The sequence below is a fragment of the Passer montanus genome, unplaced genomic scaffold, assembly GCF_014805655.1.
Source record: "Passer montanus isolate IOZ18808 unplaced genomic scaffold, ASM1480565v1 scaffold11, whole genome shotgun sequence".
Taxonomy (NCBI): Eukaryota; Metazoa; Chordata; class Aves; order Passeriformes; family Passeridae; genus Passer; species Passer montanus.
This window is the reverse complement of record NW_024357613.1, coordinates 11,826,279-11,846,214: the sequence shown is the minus strand read 5'-3', so window position 1 is coordinate 11,846,214 and position 19,936 is coordinate 11,826,279. Positions and strand designations below refer to the sequence as shown.

Sequence of the window (19,936 nt, the reverse complement as noted above, 5' to 3'; positions counted from 1 at the left end):
TTCAGAACATTCAAATGATGGAACATTTAACAAAACCTAACTATACTTAACTGCTTTCAGTTGGACTGAAGCCATGTGTTCAGTTGAGGTCAGTTGACTTTGAAGTGACATAATTTTTAAAAAGAAAGCTTTTACCTTAAGTGATCTCCAAATTATAGATCTTTCTGAAGATCACATGTTTTTCTTTAACTGTAGCAATTTTTACCATTTGATTTCTACCAGTGTTAAGTTGATGTTTCATAGAAGCTCGTCTCAAATACCTGTGGCACAACTGACAGGCTTTACTCCAAGGAAAAGGCTCAATAATGCTCTAATATAAACCAAACACCTCTAACATACAGTCCAAAAGTCCTCAAACTAGACAGAACATACAATTAATTGGTTTTTAAGTTGTATGTAAACTTCAACATTTTTTTAGTAGCATGAAGACAAATTATGCAACTTAAGGAATAGCATCTGAAGACAATCCATTCTGTTTCTTGAGGTAGAAAGCATTACTGTTGACCCCAGGTGCATTTTTTCTGACACTTATGATTGAATAATGACATCTTTTACTTAAAAGTATAGAAAGTGTTGGATAAAATGACTTACTAAAATTGCTCTTGCTTTACAGATTGATGGTGCTGGACTTGCAACATGCATTGAACTGTGTGTGAAAGCATTGCGCTTAGAATCCAGTGAAAATGCAGATGTCAAGATATCTATTTGCAAGACTATCTCCTGCTTACTTCCAGATGATTTGGAGGTGAAACGTGCTTGTCAGCTGAGTGAATTTCTTCTGGAACCCACTGTGGATGCGTATTACGCTGTTGAAATGCTATATAATCAGCCTGACCAGAAGTATGATGAAGAGAATCTTCCAATACCAAATTCTTTGCGCTGTGAGCTCTTACTTGTACTGAAAACTCAGTGGCCTTTTGATCCAGAGTTCTGGGACTGGAAAACTCTAAAGCGTCAGTGTCTGGCACTTATGGGAGAGGAGGCATCCATCGTGTCATCCATAGACGAACTGAACGATAGCGAAGTTTATGAGAAGGTTGAGGATGGCCAAGAAGATAGTAAAGAAACTTCTCTGAATGGGCTTGCTGGCATTGATGAGGCTACCAGCCTTCTTAGGGGTATCAGAGATGAAAAGCAGAAAAAGAGAGAAATCAAAAAACTCAGAGAGAGGGGGTTCATATCAGCTAGATTTAGGAACTGGCAAGCTTACATGCAGTATTGTGTGTTATGTGACAAGGAATTCCTAGGTCATAGAATAGTTAGACATGCACAGAAACATTATAAAGATGGAATTTACAGTTGCCCTATTTGTGCCCAAAATTTTAATTCTAAAGAAAACTTTGTTCCCCATGTAACTTTGCATGTGAAAAAATCTAGCAAAGAGAGATTGGCTGCTATGAAACCACTGAGGCGACTGGGAAGACCTCCTAAAATAGCAGCTGCCAATGAGAATCAGAAAACGAATTCTGTATCCAAACAGGAGCAGCGACCCATTAAGAAGAACAGCCTCTATTCAACAGACTTCATTGTGTTTAATGATAACGATGGCTCGGATGATGAAAACGATGACAAAGATAAACCTTACATACCAGAGATAGTGCCAGTTCAAAAGCCACCCCCTGTTAATGAATTCACCTGCCCTGTAACACTTTGTAAAAAAGGCTTTAAATATTTTAAAAATCTAATAGCACACGCAAAGGGCCATAAAGATAATGAAGAAGCTAAACGTTTCCTTGAAATGCAAAGCAAAAAAGTGATTTGCCAGTACTGCAGACGACATTTTGTAAGTGTTACTCACCTGAATGATCATTTACAAATGCACTGTGGCAGCAAGCCTTACATCTGCATACAGATGAAATGTAAGGCTGGCTTTAACAGTTATGCTGAGCTGCTGACCCATAGGAGAGAGCATCAAGTCTTCAGAGCCAAGTGTATGTTTCCCAAATGTGGCAGAGTGTTTTCTGAAGCCTATTTACTCTATGATCATGAAGCACAACACTATAATACCTATACCTGCAGAGTCACTGGCTGTGGGAAGGTGTACCGCTCACAGAATGAACTGGAGAAGCATGTTGAGGATCACAACAAGCAGCCTGAAAAAGAAGAGCAGCCTGAAAACCAAACTAATCAGCCTGATCTTAGTCAGCCTTCTAAAGCTAATGAAAGTACTGATGGAGTTGCAGTTAAAGAGGAATTGACACCTCCTCCAGCTGAAAACCGAAGCAGTTTCATTGAAGGAGAAAATGTCTGGAACCAAATCAAAGCAGAACCAGTAGGGAATGAAAGTGTAAATATATCTGTGAGTGTACTGCAGCAAAGCAATTCCTTGCCTAATGCTAGTTCAGAGCAGTCTCCTATGGGTTCAATAAAAACAGAAGAAACAGTTCCAGCAGGCAGCATTAAGCTGTCTGTTGTTAACCAGAAGATCCGCGATAACTTCGTAAAAAGAGGTAAATTGGCTGCTACTGCCAGTAAAGTAGATACTACTAAACCTGGAGTCCAGCACTTGTGCCCATCAGTTGACTCTTGTCTTCCAGTTTTCCAAGAGAGAAAGGAGGAAGGCTGTCTCAGTCAGACTCAGAATATTCAAACTGTTTCTGTGACCTCAGACACATCAAAACCAGAAGCCCTTGAATCAAAAAGCTTAGAAAGACAAGTGAGCATTGTAAATCCATTCAGCATGCAGAATCAGACAGGGTATCGAAACGGTGTACCCATTTCCAAACTTGAAATTGAAGACAGTATTAAAGCTGCAGCTAATCTCTATAACCTGCCTTTAAAAACTTTAGAAAGTATTTCATTTATTCCATCACAGCCTAACATAAATAGCTCTTTAGTTCCAGCTGTGTCACCAGCAGCCCCAATTCAGAAATTTAATTGTCAGGTTGAGGGGTGTACTCGAACATACAATTCGTCACAGAGCATTGGCAAACACATGAAGGCAGCACACCCTGATGAATATGCTGCTTTTAAAATGCAGCGTAAAAATAAGAAACCACGGAAATCCAGCAATCTGCAAAATGTGCCGAATGATGGGAAGATTGTTTATCTTATGCCTTCACAAGTGGGCAATCCCAGTGGTGCTGCTTTTACTGCACAGAACAAATCAAATTTGAATCCCACCTGTTCCAGTCAAGTGCAGCATGTCTCAAGTACTCTTTTCCCAACCCACCTAGAAAATCTAGCTAATCCTATGTTGCCTGTAGTGGAAAGTGTCATAAATCCAAATTTGTCTACTCGTATTAAAAGTGAGCCTGAGAGTGTTTTGTGTTCACAAATGGAAAATTTGTCTGCTGCAACTTTACCTTCCCAGTTGGATGATCTAGCAAAAACAGTTATGCCTCTGAATATTGATGGTGGTTCAGATCCTTTTCTTCCTTTGCCTGCAGAAAATGGTCCAATGTCTCTTTTTCCTTCATCAGCAGAAAATCCTCCAAATTCAGTCTTCTCCCAACTGGAAAATAACACAAATAGCTTTTCTTTGCAACTAGAAGGAAACACTAGTTCTACCTTCCCAAAAGAGGAAAGTGTTGATCAAATATTTCCCTCACAATTGAGTAGTGAAAATAACTTCAGTGAAACTAGTTCTCAGCACCCAGCTTCAGAAAAGGTGAAAAAAGATCGTGGCAGAGGGTCAAATGGGAAAGAAAGGAAGCCAAAACATAACAAGCGAGCAAAGTGGCCAGCAATAATTAGAGATGGCAAATTTATCTGTAGCAGGTGTTTCAGAGTTTTTACTAATCCTAGATCACTTGGTGGTCACTTATCTAAGAGGTCTTACTGTAAGCCTCTTGAAGGATCAGAAATTTCTCCAGAAGCCCTGCAGGCTAATGGACAATCTTTGCTTGCCAGTATGATTCTTTCTTCAAATTCATTAAACTTGCAGCAACCTCAGGAGTCTGCTTTCAATCCAGAGACATGTTTTAAAGATCCATCATTTCTCCAGTTACTTGCAGCTGAAAATCGTTCTGCACTGCAGACTATGTTTCCACGGGCCAATGTGACTAACTTTAATACCAGTGGGAATGAGGAAGGTAATCAAATTATAAAGCAAACCTTGGAAACTACAGGCATCCCAAGTAGCTTTGATAACACAGAAGTACTTCCACGTGTGGTTACAACAAGTTGTGTCTCTGGTACAACTCAGATGAATGCAGCGGTTCTCCCCAGCTCAGCCACGCCGTCTCTGCTGCAGACAGTCTGTAACCCCAGTACCCTGCTGACAGACCAAAACAGGACCCTCAATGCCAAAATTCCTCCACTAAACGAATGCAAGAGTTTGCCTGGTTTTACAACAGAGGGCCTAATGCTAAAGACCATTGAAAATGGCTTGTGCCCTAGCTCATATTCTAACGCTGTTGCAGCAGCACAAAATTTTGCAGGGAACAGTTCACGAGTTTCAGTTATAAGTAGTCCCAAGAATTCAGGATCAAGCAACTTAAATAAGAAGGGAACCAGCTCTTCAAAGAGGAAGAGAAAAACACCTACACCCCTACTTGTGCCCAATACACCACAGAAATTAGCAGTAAACAATGCAACAGTAATGGGATTTCTAACCAAAAGCACTGAAGGAAACACGCAAATACAGGGAGAAAGTTTTCAGTCCAACTCGCTGGCAAATTGTGGCTCTCAAACGGTGGTGGAAAATCTTGCACAGAAACTTAGTAATGTTGACAATCAGTTATTCATGGCCAGTATCAAAGAGAATTTCAAAACAAATCTTGAGGCTCATACAGTTCTGCCCCCTTTAACAGTAAAAACTGAAAATGGGGATTCCCAAATGATGTCTGCAAATTCTTGTGTGCAAGCAAATTCAGAAGAACAGATTTCACAGGACAGTGTTATGCAGAACTTTGAAAAAACCCTGGAAATTATTAAAACTGCTATGAATTCACAGATGCTTGAGGTGAAAACTGAAATTCAGGATACTGTTGCTGCTTCAGGGCAGAACTTGCAAGTAAATAACTCCCAGGCTGCTTCAGAAAATTCTGCACACAGTGTAAAACTGCAGACTTCTACTCAGTTTGCTGTGCACAGAGGGTCTGCTGCGGCTGCAAAGGGTAGCTCTGCTCAGTCTGAGATACCTCAAAAGGATGATACTCAAATGTCAGAAATTTTGGAAGGCTTGCAAAAACTGAAGCTAGAAGATGAGTCTCCCCTTCCCATCTCTGGGACTGTTTCTCAGTGTCCTCCAGCAGATAAGCTAGCACCAGCAGTTCCTGTTGTATCAATTGAAAATAAGCCCCTCATCCAGCTATCTCCAGAAGCAACTAACATTCAATTTAGTGATAGAGTTAATAAACCTTTTGTATGTCAGAATCCTGGCTGCAGTTACAGTGCTATGACAAAAGATGCATTATTTAAACACTATGGCAAGATCCATCAGTACACTGCAGAAATGATACTAGAAATAAAGAAACATCAACTGAAGTATGCCCCATTCAAATGTGTTGTAGCTACCTGTCCAAAAACATTCACAAGAAACTCTAATCTCCGAGCACACTGTCAGCTCGTGCATCATTTTACAACAGAGGAGATGGTAAAATTAAAAATTAAGAGGCCTTATGGCAGAAGATCTCAAAATGAAACTGTAAACACAGCCCCACAACCCGTTGAAATAAAAACTGTGCAGACACTAGTAATGGAAAACAAAACTGTAGCTCCATTGGTCAAAGAAACTCAAATAAAGGAAGCTGTAGAGCCTGTAAAAGTATTGGAAAAACTTCTACCAGAAAATAATATTCCTGAAAGACTGGAAAAACCTCCCCAGGTGGTTTCTGTTCCACTGGAGCAGCACAATCCAGCGTCTTATGATAGTACGCAGGAACAAGCCAAAGTACGCAAGGCTAGGAAGCACAGGAAGGAGAAAGAGGAGAGGAATGGTAGGAAGCCCGTAACAAAATCTCTGGAGTTTCCCCCTAGGTACAGCCCTTACAGACCGTACCGGTGCGTCCATCAGGGCTGCTTTGCAGCTTTCACAATACAACAAAACCTAATTCTTCATTACCAAGCTGTGCACAAATCAGACCTCCCTGCTTTCTCTGCTGAAGTGGAGGAGGAGAATGAGCAAGGCAAAGAGGAACGTGAGGAGGTGGAAACCAAACCTGCTGTCAGAGAGTTCAGGTGTGAGGTGAATGACTGCTCTCGTATCTTCCAGGAAGTTACCAGCTTGATACAGCATTATATGAAGCTTCATGACATGACCCCAGAGCAAATTGGAAGCATGAAATCAGCTCCAGAGGTGGGAAGGTTTTTTTGTGACCAGTCTCAGTGTAAGTCTTCGTTTACAGCATATCTGAATTATGTTGTGCATCTTGAGACGGAGCACAGTGTTGAGATAAAGCCAAACAAAGTAGAAGATGATGGCATGTTCAAGTGTGACTGTGAAGGCTGTGACCGCATTTACGCTACTAGGTCTAACCTCTTGAGGCATATTTTTAACAAACATAATGACAGGCATAAAGATCATCTAATAAGACCCAGGAGGCTGACACCAGGCCAGGAAAATATTTCAAGCAAAGCAAATCAGGAGAAACCATTGAAGTCTAAACAGAGAGGACTCAAAAACAGATCGGGAAAAGAGGGTAACAGGCTGTCAGTGAAAACAAAACGAAAGAAAAACATGAGCTTGGAAAACAAAACCTCAAAAGGAATACAGGTTCAGGAAAATAAGGCTTATTCACTGAAACGTGGCAAGTACGTGTATTTAATAAAGGCCAGAAACGATGCCTTATCGGAATGTACAAGCAGGTTCATAACTCAGTATCCGTGTATGATAAAGGGATGTTCATCTGTAGTCACAAGTGAAAGTAACATCATAAGACATTATAAATGTCACAAACTGTCCAAAGCTTTTACTTCTCAACACAGGAATCTTCTTATTGTATCTAAAAAACACTCTGTCTCCCAAGTAAAGGAAGCCTCTTGTGAGCAGGAGGAAACTGATAAAAAAACTGATGTGAAAGAGCCTGAACCGAGTTTGACAGCAAGCAATAATGATTCAAGCACAACTACCTTATCACAAAAGGAAACTGAAAAAGGTGAGAAGGATGAAGTGGATGAACTGACAGAACTATTCATTACTAAACTAATTAATGAGGATTCTTCAACTGCTGAAAATCAAGCAAAAATCTCTTCCAGTGTAAATAGTGACTTGCAGGAGACCAGCTCCTGCCCCTCAGAGAAGCAAAAATCAAACAACCTGAAAAGAGCAAATAAAGAAAAAAATGTATCTCAGAGTAAAAGAAAGAGAGCTGAGAAGACAGAGGAGGCACTGCCCAGTGGTGTGAGTAGCCTGCACAAGGAGGAAGAGACTGCTGTTGCCATTCAAACGGCTGAGGAGCAACCTGCGGCTTTTGACTGGAGCTCGTTCAAGCCAATGGGCTTTGAAGTGTCATTCCTCAAGTTCCTTGAAGAATCTGCTGTGAAGCAAAAGAAGAACTCTGAAAGAGAACACCACAGTGGCGGAACCAAAAAAGGATCCCATTCAAACTCGCGGAAAGCCAGCGAGAAGGCTCCTGTAGCAAGTGAAAGCGTCTCGTGGTCGTGTTCTGAAACGGAAACCCTTGTACCGTTTGCCAACCCATCACGGCTTCCATGTGGTGATAATGTAAAGATAGTGTTAGAGAAGACTCTTAAAGACTGCTCTGAGCGTGTGTTGAAGCAGCTTCAGGAAATGAAACCTGTTGTCAGTTTGAGAAAGCTTGAAGGACGTTGGGAGGATAATCCAGAGGTTATAGCTGCAAAAGTAATTGTTTTGGGTACTGAGGAAGGTGAATCAAAATACTGAAAACCTAATGTGTTTAACCATGACCTGTAATAGAATTTATTTTGAATAGGAAGCCATCAAGCATGCTAGTAACTGTGGAGCTCTTTTATTTTGAAGTGATTTAATCTAGCAAAAAACATGACATGAGTCATGTAAATGTCTTATTTGTTTTTATCCCTATGGGACTTGAAGAAATTAATTGCTTCAGTTTTGTAAATACTTGATCAAGACCTCAACTTTCTATCAGATTGTCCTTTCCATAAACTAAATCTTTGTGAATTGTCTGTGATTGGTATCTTTCACCAGGTTACTTCTCATGTATAACAGTTTTCTTTATTTGTAGATACATTTTTTTTGTATATATTTATTATTGTAAATCATTTGCTGCCACCAGCAGTCTGTAAGTCTAAACTATTAAATGACACATTTATATTCGGAATTTTAATTTGTAACTAAGTGAGCAAGTTTTTAAAACTGTCCTTTAATCATTTTAAATTAAGAACTTTTGAACTAAAGCTAGCTAAGTCTGCCATATCCAGTTTATTTTGCATAAAACATTTATTTACAGAAGAAAAGCTGGATAAGATCACATTTCATAGGTTAAACGTACTGACACACTCTCATTTTTGTAAATTCTAACATCCAGTATCTATGGATGATATTGATATGTAGTTAACACATAAATATAATAGTTTTCTTATAGCTACATTTTTCATTGCTTTTAATTGGTTACAAAGCATTTATGATTCCATAATAAAAATGGAAATGTGAATAAAAATAGTTTGCTACATTGAAGATTTAAAACAATATTTGGTATTAAAGAATCCGTTGTGAATGTGATAGAAAATTAGTAGTGTGGAGCAGTGTATATATTTGAGGTGGTGATTTGTGAAGTAGCCCAGTATTGCCTTAAATAAAAACACATTTCATTTCTTGTTTTATACATGTGATCTTATAAAGGTTATTTTTGTTTCTGTAACTTAGATTGGTGTATAGTTTAATTTTTGTTAAAAAAACAAAACAAAACAAAAAAACTTCAGAAACCGTTTTTGTAAATAGCGGGTTTATAAAACAGATGGGTTTATTTTGATAATACCAGTTTGGTATCTATCTATAAAATACACGAGTCCTTATGCCATACCATTAAAAACTAAATAAACAAGGCACTTTCTGAAAGGGAAGTGAGATGGTGGTCTTACAGACAAACTCGGTGGTTGTGCTCTGTTGGTGGCATAGGCTCCCTTTGCGCTCCTCTGCCTCTCGCTGACTGTATGTGGCACCAGTCACAACCTCTCTTTTCCACACTGGAACGAGCCTCAGAAGCGGTGCTGCGTGTAGTGCCCGGGATTGGAGCAATTCCTCTCTATGCTGCTAACTGAAATGACAGGTGTCCCGTTTGTTGAGTAACCAAAAGTGTGAGTGCATTGGTGGGAGCTGTCCGTACCCAGGAATCTTCAGTGTTGGTTTTCATGCGTGCTCGTGGCTGACTCAGCCAGCTGGATTGTGTGGTACCAAAAACTTCTCTTGGATTATTATCGTTACTGGATGTGACCTACCTTCAGTAATATAAAACAGTCTTTATCTTGGGTGAGATTGGCTTGATTTTTTTTTTTTCTATAAACTTGTCTTGCTGTGTGAAGCTTTTGCATTAAATGCTAGATTTGACTGGTCTTAAGCTATTCACCTGGACTCTCTGACAGTTTTCCTGAATATCAGTGCAGAGGGCACCTTCCTACAACCAAATGAAGTGACTTGTTGCGAGAGTAAGGATTATGTGTGAACAGCAACAGCATTTGGCCTCGGGCGCAGCCCTTGGTTTGCTACATGGTGCTAAATCGCTTACCTTCGCAGAAAGCCCGTGCTTCCATTTGAGCAGAGCCCATCAGCACCTCTCACTTTCCATCCCTCCCAAGTGACCCAACTTATTATGCCACGTTAGTAAATCAGAGGTGCAGTCTGAGAATGATAAAACCAAAACAAACCCTTGCATTTTGACTCTTAAGAGCGATCATTAAAATCATTACAAGTACACAGTGCCATTTTCTACCTGCCAGAGGCTGCTGGTCCCCCTGGATGGAGCTGCTGTTGGATACCAGCCACGGTGATTGTACAGGGAACTTCTGCAGGGGAGAAGAGGGCAGAGATCCTCTGGAGAGGATCCTCAAAGCTCACCTGAATTCTCTTGTTTTCAGCTGTACCTGACCACTTCAGTCACTGTCAACAGACCTCGCAACTGTTAGTCTTTAGAAGAATGTTTGTGTTGTCTAAGTTGAATAGTTTAAACATTCCTAATGATTGATGCTGTATCATTTGCAGTTCTTGGACTGAGAATAGCATACAACTATTTAGCTACACAGTGTTATACTAGAATGCTATTTAAAAAAAAAAAAAAGGATTAAAAAAATCCAATGCCATAAATATCCAGGAAGCAATTTCTGATTTGGATCTGGATTTCTGAGAATAAAATATTTAATATTGTCTCATCCCAATCAATCCAATTAAAGCAGATGCTGTACCCATATAGTTAGTATGTTCCATGGCACACTCCCTTTTAGGTGGTCACTGACAGCCTATTCAACAGGTAAGCTAGTATGGGGTTTGTTGTTTCCTTTTTTAAAAACAAACAGGAGTATTTTGAACTTAAAATGGGGTACCAAAGGCAGGATCTGATTTAAAATGTCAGAGACTGCAGAGAGCACTCTGGTTTGTAAAGCCACCTACAGAAACTCCCAAGGAAATAAATTTGGTGTTTGCATTTGGATGTTTTACCTTGGGTGATACAGAAAACCTCCCACCCTAGCAGTTGTAGCACACCTGCATGGGCACCTTCTCTGGGGCCTGAAGCCACCCCCCTGCCTTGGGGCTGCTGGGTGGGATGGGGCTCGGGGTGGCCGAGCCAGATGTACCAGCAGCACTTCAGCTGCTTTAGGGTGCCCCAGAGGTGCTGTCAGCCCCACTGCCCAGTCCTTCTCTGCCTTCTGCCTTGTCTTTCTCCTTCCTCTATGTCTCTGCCTTCTAGAATTGTCACCCATTACCTGTGGAGCATTCAAGCAAAGATGCTTTCTTTGAAGCCCCTTGTTGCCATCAGGAATGTGCTGACTAAAGCAGCAGGTGTTGCTGATGGAGAAGCAACCAAATCGAGGGGTCTGTCTGAATGCAGAGCATGGACTGTTTGTGATCAAAAGACACCTTTAAACTGACAGTCAGTCTCTCTCGGGTACTCAACTATGTTTATAAAGAAATATGCTATTACCTGAGCCCTAATTCAGTGTAAATAAGAGTAGTGGGTTTGTCCCCACATATTTCAGGGTGGTCCTTCTCAGCAGGATGGGGAGACTGTGGGTTCTAGAGCATTATGCTGGGACATTTGGTCTAGGATGCTGGATAGTAAGTGAATAATGCTTGTACAAACAACACTGGAATCAGTTGGGTCAGGGGCAAGTAGTTGGCTAATTGTTGCAATTAGTTTCTGTGCCAAAGAATCGGTTGGGGCCCCCACCTGTGTGCAGGGGAGAGAGGGACAGGGGCAGGCTGTGCTGGGGGTTAGGTCCCCGTGTTGTAGAAGCTACTGCTCATGCACTGCTCAGCCCTGTCTGGAGACTTGGTATGGAGATGATACAAGGGATAGGGAGAGGGATAGGAAATGGGGCCACTGGTACTGGAGAAGGGAGTAGAGGAGAAAAACTATCAGCAAATAGGGAAATATTTTGTGTGTGTCTTTTTTTCAAACCTCTTCTGTCCCAAGGCAAGAAGCTTACTTGGATTTTAAGGAAAATGAGAGTCTATGTAAGACATGGATCTTTTGATGATTGCAGGAATGTTTTGAAATACTAACGAGGTAAATATTTTTGTATGAATGCGCATGCAGTGATTATGTTATTTCTCCATTACAGTATGGGCTCAGATCAGCTTCCTATCAATTGCTTATATCCTTGTGGAACATAGCACTTGAGTTCAGTTTTTTAGAATGTTAGTCTGAGTGATTCAGAAGTTTAGGGACCAAACCTGTAAACTCATTTGAACCAAAAATGTAACAGCAAATGCCTTCAGGGGTGCATGGATGAGCAAAACTTAAACTGGAGAACAAAGGCATATAAAAGCGGGAAAAGGGAAGGAGCCAGACAAATCAAATGGTTGCCAAGAGCAAGAGTTCAGAAAGCAGATGAATTGGTTTCTGTTCTCTCAGATTAAGTGATGCTCATTTCCTTTTCATTTGTAGCCATGTCAAGCACTCAAATTTTGCAGCAGATAATGTGAAGGCTACTTGGCAATTTGCTGTGAGTGAGGCGGGTTGTGTGGAGTTGGTCCATAATAATTTTTCTAAATATTTCTCATGTAAGGTACTGGCTTTATCAAATCTGAAGTATCCTCCAAGACTCGAAATGTTGATTTTGGAATTTATTTATAATTTCTTGGCTGTTGGAAGAGAGAACTAAAAATAAAACCTTGAATATCCATTCCAAAGAATTAGAGTTCTTGTTTAATGGGAAAATTTTTGGTCTAAGTGGTAATCTCTAACCAACCACAGAGCTTTAGGTGGTCTCTAAACCCCTTCAAGCCCTGACTTAATATACTTTTTTATTAGAGAGCTGCTAATGCACTAATTTTATCAGAAACCTGTGTTGGCTAAACTGTGTTTGCTTCTCTACATTTTCTATCAAATAAACCTTACCTTAAAACAATGAATAAATATTTTTTTCATTAATGTGCTCTTAAAAATCTGTCCGCAGTTATTAAAACCCAGATATTTCAGAAACATTTTTTTTCATTTTATAGGGTTGCCCTTGTCTTAATAAAATGGTGCATGGGGGTCCAGATGGGCCAAGATAATTTTGGGGTTTGTTCTCAGTTACTTAGGCTGCGGCAGTTGCAGTTTCACAGGGTTCATGGGCGGTTTTGCTTCAGACATTCTTTGGTGAGTTTTGTCCAGGAGCTGCAAAAGACTTCCTAACTGCATTTTCTGTGTATGTAGAGGTTTAAAAGAAAATGTTCTGAATTGTATAAAGCAGCCTGTCTCTACATAGGACTGATTCAGCATCAATCAAGATTTAAAACTAACTTAAAGCTTGCCACAAGCTGGTATCTGAGGGACTGCTGTTGCTGCTAATTTCAGCAGCAGCAAATGTCTTCCCATATTTTACAAAAGTAGGTTTATTTTAGGGGAAGAAATAAAAAACCCAAACAAAGAACAAACCCTACCTTGGAAATCACCATCAAAAGTGCATAGCTTGTTCATTAGTTGCTGAATTTTGCTTTGTAACTGCTACTCATTAAATGTAATGCTTTGTAACCATGGGGCCAGAGGGGGCCTCAGAGACAAAAAATAGTTGGCCTGCTTTTGCCACGGTTTCTTCCTCCTTATCTTGGCACAAACAATAAAATTAGTTCAGCATTCAGGCAGCTCCACTTCAGTTGGTGTTTTTCTCTAAACTGCATTTTGATCAGGCTCAGTACTAGATGTATGTCCCTAGGTCTTTCATGCCAGCACCAGAAAGAACACTGCCCTGAAGGAAGTTTATAAGGCGATACTTTCCATTGTCTTAGAAGCCTAGGTTCAACAGAAGACATGTCTTAGCTGATTTCTGTCCCTTTCCTGTTAGCCCAAACAACACAGATGACAAAGAGCAGTGGTGTGTGGTGCTTATTAGATTCTTTGGAATTTGAGGGAGGGAACAGGTGATTCGTTTTTACTTTGTTTCAACTGGGGCTCTTCATATTTTTAGATTTCATGTGTTCTTCTGCAGCAGAGAAATCTACTGAAGGAGTAGCATATTTTCAGCCTTAATAAAGGGACCAGATTCTAGGCTAATTAATACTAGGGGCTACTGGCTGCTGTTGTGCTGTACTGTGTGGTCTGCATTTCTCTATTCAGATCCCAGGTAGGAATGATCTGTTCACTTAAATGTCACTACCGCAGAGCAGAAGACAAATCTAATGAAATGGGAGCTGCTTGGTGCAGGTAACCAGGAGTTAACTCCATACCCTGGCACATGCTGCTTGCACAAGTTTGAGCAAGTGCCTTTCTTAAAGGATGTTTTCTGATTATTAATACCCTAATAGCTATAAAGGCTCAATTCCAGAAGGAGGTGCTCCACAAACAGCTAAATAACCAAATCTGTCTTTATCACATGGGCTAAACTAGATGTGTCTACCTCTTCTTGGTTCTTCCTTTTTTGAGATGTTTCATAGTACAATGGAATGGACTAGTGACTATCCAGCTTACTTCAAGGCACAGCAATCACTATGCCAGCACTTTCGTATTGCCATTCCAGCAGTTACCAGGTCTGATCCACCCACCTGATAAATCTTGTTCACCCCTTGCTGTTCATCTTAATAAGTCCCAGGTTCTTCCTATCTCTGCATATAAAAAGCCCATTTTTTCTTGTACCAAAGCAATTCTGTGTAATATTCAGTACACAACTGTTTGAGCAATTGTTTCAGCATGATTTATCATAAGCATCTCTGTTTATATTAAAGCTTCATGGAATTCTCAGAACTTCTACATTTTTTTTCAACATGAAAAGGTCTCAATGATTCTATGTACGACATACATAATGTAACTGAATTTATCAGCTCAAGTAATGGGGAACTAACAGAGAAACAGCATTTCCTATGTAACTATCCTTTCAAGGGATAGTTCTGCAAAACACTGATTGGAAAAGCAATTTGTCAAAAACAGCTTGTGTAATGGGAGGGTGGTCTCCAGCCTTCTTTCAAGTCAGCGGGGAATGTTTTTCATGTTCATCTTGCATATTCAGAGGCAAAGATGATGAGCTGTTGTGGAGTCGTCCTGCAGCTGCTGCTCTGTTGTGCCTGATGAGTTCTGATTCACAGCAATTGCTTTTTGAGCCTTGCTGGTTCTTCGCGTGTCTCTTCAGATAACATTTTATGGAGTATTTGAACATCAGATAACTCAGTTCACTTAGATTTAATACAATGCACAGGCATGAAGTTGCCACCAGAAAATAGAGGAAAATCATCTTCTCTGTGGGTTTGGAAATATAACAGTCTACAGTATTGGGACATGGTTTTATGTCACATTTCACAAGACGTGGTATTTTGAATCCATTGTACAATTTATAGAACAGAACAAGAAAAAATATTTCAAGTCCTGTTTTTAAAATGAGGCTGATTAGGTAAGTGCACAGCAATCCACCATCTATCTTTCCTCGATTTTTGTAAAGTTTCTGGTTGTGGTGTTTCTCTCTGTTCTCTCTGTAAGCAACATGAAAGACAACCAAGAGTGAAGGGGTGGAGACCATGATTAATTGCAAAGCCCAAAATCTGATGTGAGAGACAGGGAAAAAATGGTCAAAGCAGACATTTTCACAACCAGGCTGCTTGATATTGCACTCAAATTCATCATGTTCATGTTTCCAGATGTTTTCTGCGGCAGCAACATAAACCAGTAAGCGGAACAGGAACACAACAGCTACCCAAATTCTTCCAATTCCTGTTGAGTATTTATTCACTCCACTCAGCAGATCACGTAGGAATGCCCAGCTCATTTTTCTCATCAAGGAAAGATGGAAATGCTGTATCAAAGAAACACAAGATCAGAGAGATGCATCCTCTTGAGTGAAGACAAATGGGACATTCATGCAAAATGAAATATAACCAGTAGCTGAAACAATTTAAAATTATTAAGCATTTAGAAGTAATTTAATGTTATTAAGCATTTAAATAAGAACAACAAGCTGTTCTTATTTCTGATAATTTAATAATTCTGATACATTCTGAGGCTATTGAACAAAATTTATTTGCTGTTAAAATACATTTTGTCAATTAGGCTGAAGTCTAATCATTGTGTTAAGCTGTCCTCTGTAAGAAATGTGCCTGTTCTCCCTGAGGGTCTCCTGACTGTCAGGTAGGGCTTTCTCTGCAAGTTCAGGCTGACTGAATTACACTGCATTACACTCAGCTTAGCCCTGTCAGTTATGCAAATACTACACACAATCAAGTCAGATTTCACTTTCAAATTTATGCATAGGAACCAAGTGTCCCATACTAAGTTGACTACAAAAATGCAAATTGATTGTTTTTGTCTGTGTTTTTTTGTCTAACTTTTGGGTAAACTTGTGCAATATTTTAAATATTTTCCTGCTTCATTGGATTTTTTTTGTTGCATTTCTTATCATTACTCCAAAATATGTGTACATATTTTGTGTGTGTGTGTGTGTTACAGTTTCTTATCTGCACAAGTCTTTCCCTGTCCTAACTCTAGAACACTTCTTTTGGAAGAGCTGTCTAAGGAGCCACTGGCAGGGAGACTCATCAGTGTCAAAAGAAGACCTGAAGTATCCACCAAGAATATACAGTCACCTTTGCACCTGGCCCCATCTCCTCAAAGGGAGTCCACCTTTGCACCTGGACTCCCCATCCCAGCCCCCATCTGACTGAATCCTTGGGGGTATCAAGCTCCTTTTTTTGTAAGAGCAAAAAGTAGAGGTATTCCCAGCACACAGAGTAGCTGGGAGACATGAGGTGAGGAGGGAAATCAGAAGTTTCCGTGTGTTATGTCATTTAATGTCCTCATTCCATCTTCTGCTCCTGCAAATTCTGCCTAGCAGGAGAGAAAATGTGCCCCTCTGTGGCTGCAGAGGCACACACAAATCCCACTGGCCTGCTGTAGCTGCAGGTACTGCTGATGGAATGAACAAGTTCATCTGCAGGCAAGTTTGAGTAGTAATCAGGCCACAGCATCACAAAGCTTCATGGAAAAGGTATTCAGGCATTGGAATCGGCTGCCCAGGGAGGTGGTGGGGTCACCATCCCTTAAAGGTGTTCTAGAAACGACTGGAGGAGGCATTTAGTGCCATGGTCTAGTTGATGAGGTGGGCATTGATCAAAGGTTGGACTCAGTCTTGGAGGTCCTTTTTGACTTAAATGATTCTGTGATTCTGTAAGGCACAACACAGATGGAAAGCTCAGTGTTTCTTTTGCTGTCCCTCAGTTCTGCAGCCCTTCATGATGTCTGCCTATGGTCAGGCTTCTGCAGGAAAGCAAGGTATTTGGATATTCCTGCATTGCTACCACTAGAGCTGAGCACTGGCTTGAGGAGCTGAGGGACAGCTGCAGAAATTAATATATTCCTTATTTCTACTGCCAAGAATGGTTACCAAGCTACTCCTTTATGCTGCAGATAAAAAAGATAACAGTGAAATACCAGCTTATATCCTTTCAGACATATGCTCCTATGCTTTTAAATATGTTTGGCAGAGTGGTTACTTTTTCATTAAAGAGCTATTCCTCTCTTCCACAGAGTTCAAGCAGAAGTTTAAAACAAACTTTTGAAGACATGAGCTTCAAGGCTTTAATGCTTTCTAAATAAGCAACACACAGTCACAACAGTCTCAAAGGAGCCAAACAGCAAATATGAGCACACCACTATGTAATAAATCACAGGCAAGGAAACAAAGCATTCACTGGGAAATGTTAGCACGTGCATGTGCATCTTGTGGATGAGCTGTCCTCTGGAGATTTGAAGGAAAACCTCAAGAGGCCTCTTCTAAGTCTTTAAGATGTGCACAAGGACTGTTGGAGGGAATTCTGAATTTTGTTATTCCATGGAAAACAAGTGTGGCTGCAAGGGGGCTTTTGCTGATGACCACTATAACACCATCTATATACCATGTACAACACCACTCTGCACCATCCCTTTCTGATGTAAAATGCCTGATTTCACCTATCAGGCCATGGTTGGAGTTACACCAGTTCTGAGCCTCCCGCTGAACAGAAATGGAAGAGATGCTGGGTCACCAGCAAGGCACAAAAATCAGTGGGAACCAACACTGGTGGATATCAGGCCATGGTTATACCTAAATACAGATTGAGAAATTTACCTTGAGGTCTCTTTTTCCCAAAGCTGAGCTGCTACTTCCTTAACTGAGCAGCAAGAGGGATTAGAAAAGATCAACTTTACACTTTCTTTGCCAATCCCACATTGAGAAGAGCAATATAAAGGAGAATAAGAAGTCCTGACCGAAGGAAACAGGGATCAAGAATTTTACTAAAGTCAACAGATCCTGAGCAAGGGGTAAATCCAGCCAGACAGAAGATTGGATGGATAAAATTCCTGCAAAGCTAATTTGAAAGAGAGTAACACATTCTGTTACCAAGATGTTTAGTAATGAGGCATCAGGGATTCCACAGAACTGAAAGTGGTTCCTGGTCATTGTGCTCTGTTGAAGAGAAATGAAAATTTATTGAAAGACTGCAGGGCAGGTCTTGTGGCCCACAGTGCTTCTGCAGCCAGGGGTCTGCAGAACTTTGGTTATATTTTTTCCAGTTGCAGCCTTAACTTGATAATGAGAAATGGCTGTAGAAAACAACGTTCAGCTTCAAACCTAAACGGCTACAGAGCCTCTTTTGTAGTATTGTTTGTAACTAGCACAGCTCCCCTGTTCAAAGGAGCTGCAAATGTGCTTTGAAAAGGTTATGTTTGCTTTATGACCACTGTTGCTATAGATGTGGATGTTAACTGATGCTTTTGCATCCTTTGAAAATACAATTAATTCACTGAAGCATTGCAAAGAACACACGGAATGGGCGAAAAAAGAAAATGGACTTCAAAGACAAGGAGTTACTCAACAGGTAAACAAGAGAAAATTGATTTATGGGACAGCACAGGCACAAGACTGATAAGGGGTCAAGTTAGCTCAGCTAGAGGAGAGACATTAAGTGGGCTGTATGAAATTCAGAGTAAGGTGAGGATTCAGACAACGAAAAAAGAAAAATCATCTAGTGAGCACATAGCTGGGCAGTAGGAAAAATATGGCAGTGGTATTTTGTGGCAGTACACATGGCAGCAGACACTGAGTAGTTTTGGGGCATGATGCTTTAGCAAAATTATATTCTGGCTAATGTAAGGACAAGAGAGGAAAAGCGTGATCCAAATCCTTGCAGCCAAGGAGAGATTTAAGCCTTGGGTTCTTTTTGTGCAGAAAGAAACAAAGGGAAGCTAGCTAAAGAAATTGAGCAGATTGTGGGAAATGTAGATGACATCAACTTGTGTCAGGGTAATGTCCAATGCAGAAGCTAAAAATGAAACTACTCAAAGTTTTTAAAAAGTTACAAAAGTTTTAAAGGGGGATCTCCTTGGCACTTTGGAAACAAAGACCACAAAATAGACTTGGCATCTACTGGAAATTACCAAGGAGGCATTACAGAGAGTTAAGCAGTAGAAGATAGGTTATTTGCACCAAGTACTCAAGGAAACATTAAATGGAGCAAGAAGTGAGAAGCAGGGATTTGTGGTTAGACTTACTTCAACCCTCTGTTCAATACACACATGCACACCCCAGTTTGAAGCAAAGCTGAAGATTAGAAATATGTTGATTTGTTTTTCTCATTTCTAGCGAAGTGCGAGTGATAAGCATGTAAACAAATCTGCCAGTCAAGAAACAGAGCAAATAATCTCTCCTCCTCATCACATACATCCTTTATTCCCTATATGGGATTTAAACACCCCCACCAACATACACATACATTTTGTACTGCTCATGAAAGGCACAAATGACCAGAAAAGGCTTCCCACCCCATTTCTATCACATTTATCAGTGACTTGATTTTCCCTCTTGGGGTTGGGCACATGTTCTGGCGAGCAAACAGAGTAACCTGAATGCACCATTAACTTCTGAGTGTGCTGAATGTACTTTATTGAGTAAAGTGTTTGAATGATGCTATTGTTGTTGAACATATTCATCAAATATTAATTTCTGTCATTCACTGATGCCTACAGGAGGTTGGCTAATGTGCATTGAGTAATGCATCAATTGAAAAGCACAGTGCTCAGAGTATTACTTCACCTAGATTTCCATCAGCTCTGCTAATTTAATTATTTTAAAAGCAGAAAAGGTATTTTTGTGTGGACGAAAATGGCAGGCAGAAGGCAGTGACAGGAAAGTAAAAAAATGCAAGAACTGAATAATTGGAGAGGAAGTGGGGAAGCATCCTAAGTGTTAGAGGCACAAAGGGCAGGCAACTTGGAACTCAAAGAGCTGGCAAATTACAGGAAGAAGGCACAGTATTTTGGGAAATGGAGATGGAACAGTGAGAAATAAGAGAAAGAACACAAGCCTCTGAACAGTGGATCTATCAGTTCTGTACAAGCAAGCTAAATTATCCTCACAGTTTGAGAGATAGAAGAGCTTCTTTTTCTGATGTAAA

At 40.3% G+C, this 19,936-nt stretch overlaps 2 protein-coding genes across 5 annotated transcripts in view; one reads left to right on the top strand and one right to left on the bottom strand.

Annotated features, from left to right (window-relative positions):
* The window catches only part of ZNF292 (zinc finger protein 292), a 49,173-nt gene extending 40,969 nt beyond the window's left edge, over positions 1 to 8,204 (top strand). For all 4 annotated transcript variants that reach the window (XM_039725347.1, XM_039725367.1, XM_039725358.1 and 1 more), the window contains one exon: positions 614 to 8,204. In XM_039725347.1, the coding sequence (XP_039581281.1) occupies positions 614 to 7,789 (7,176 nt within the window). In that variant the 3' untranslated portion in view covers positions 7,790 to 8,204. The remainder of the gene's footprint in view (positions 1 to 613) is intronic.
* A 154-nt stretch (positions 8,205 to 8,358) lies between these two features.
* Positions 8,359 to 19,936, bottom strand: part of GJB7 (gap junction protein beta 7) — a 40,391-nt gene continuing 28,813 nt past the window's right edge. The window contains exons 4-5 of the mRNA XM_039725391.1: positions 14,569 to 15,303; positions 8,359 to 9,021 (exon numbers count right to left, since the gene is read on the bottom strand). Of these exons, the coding sequence (XP_039581325.1) occupies positions 8,899 to 9,021; positions 14,569 to 15,303 (858 nt within the window). The 3' untranslated portion in view covers positions 8,359 to 8,898. The remainder of the gene's footprint in view (positions 9,022 to 14,568; positions 15,304 to 19,936) is intronic.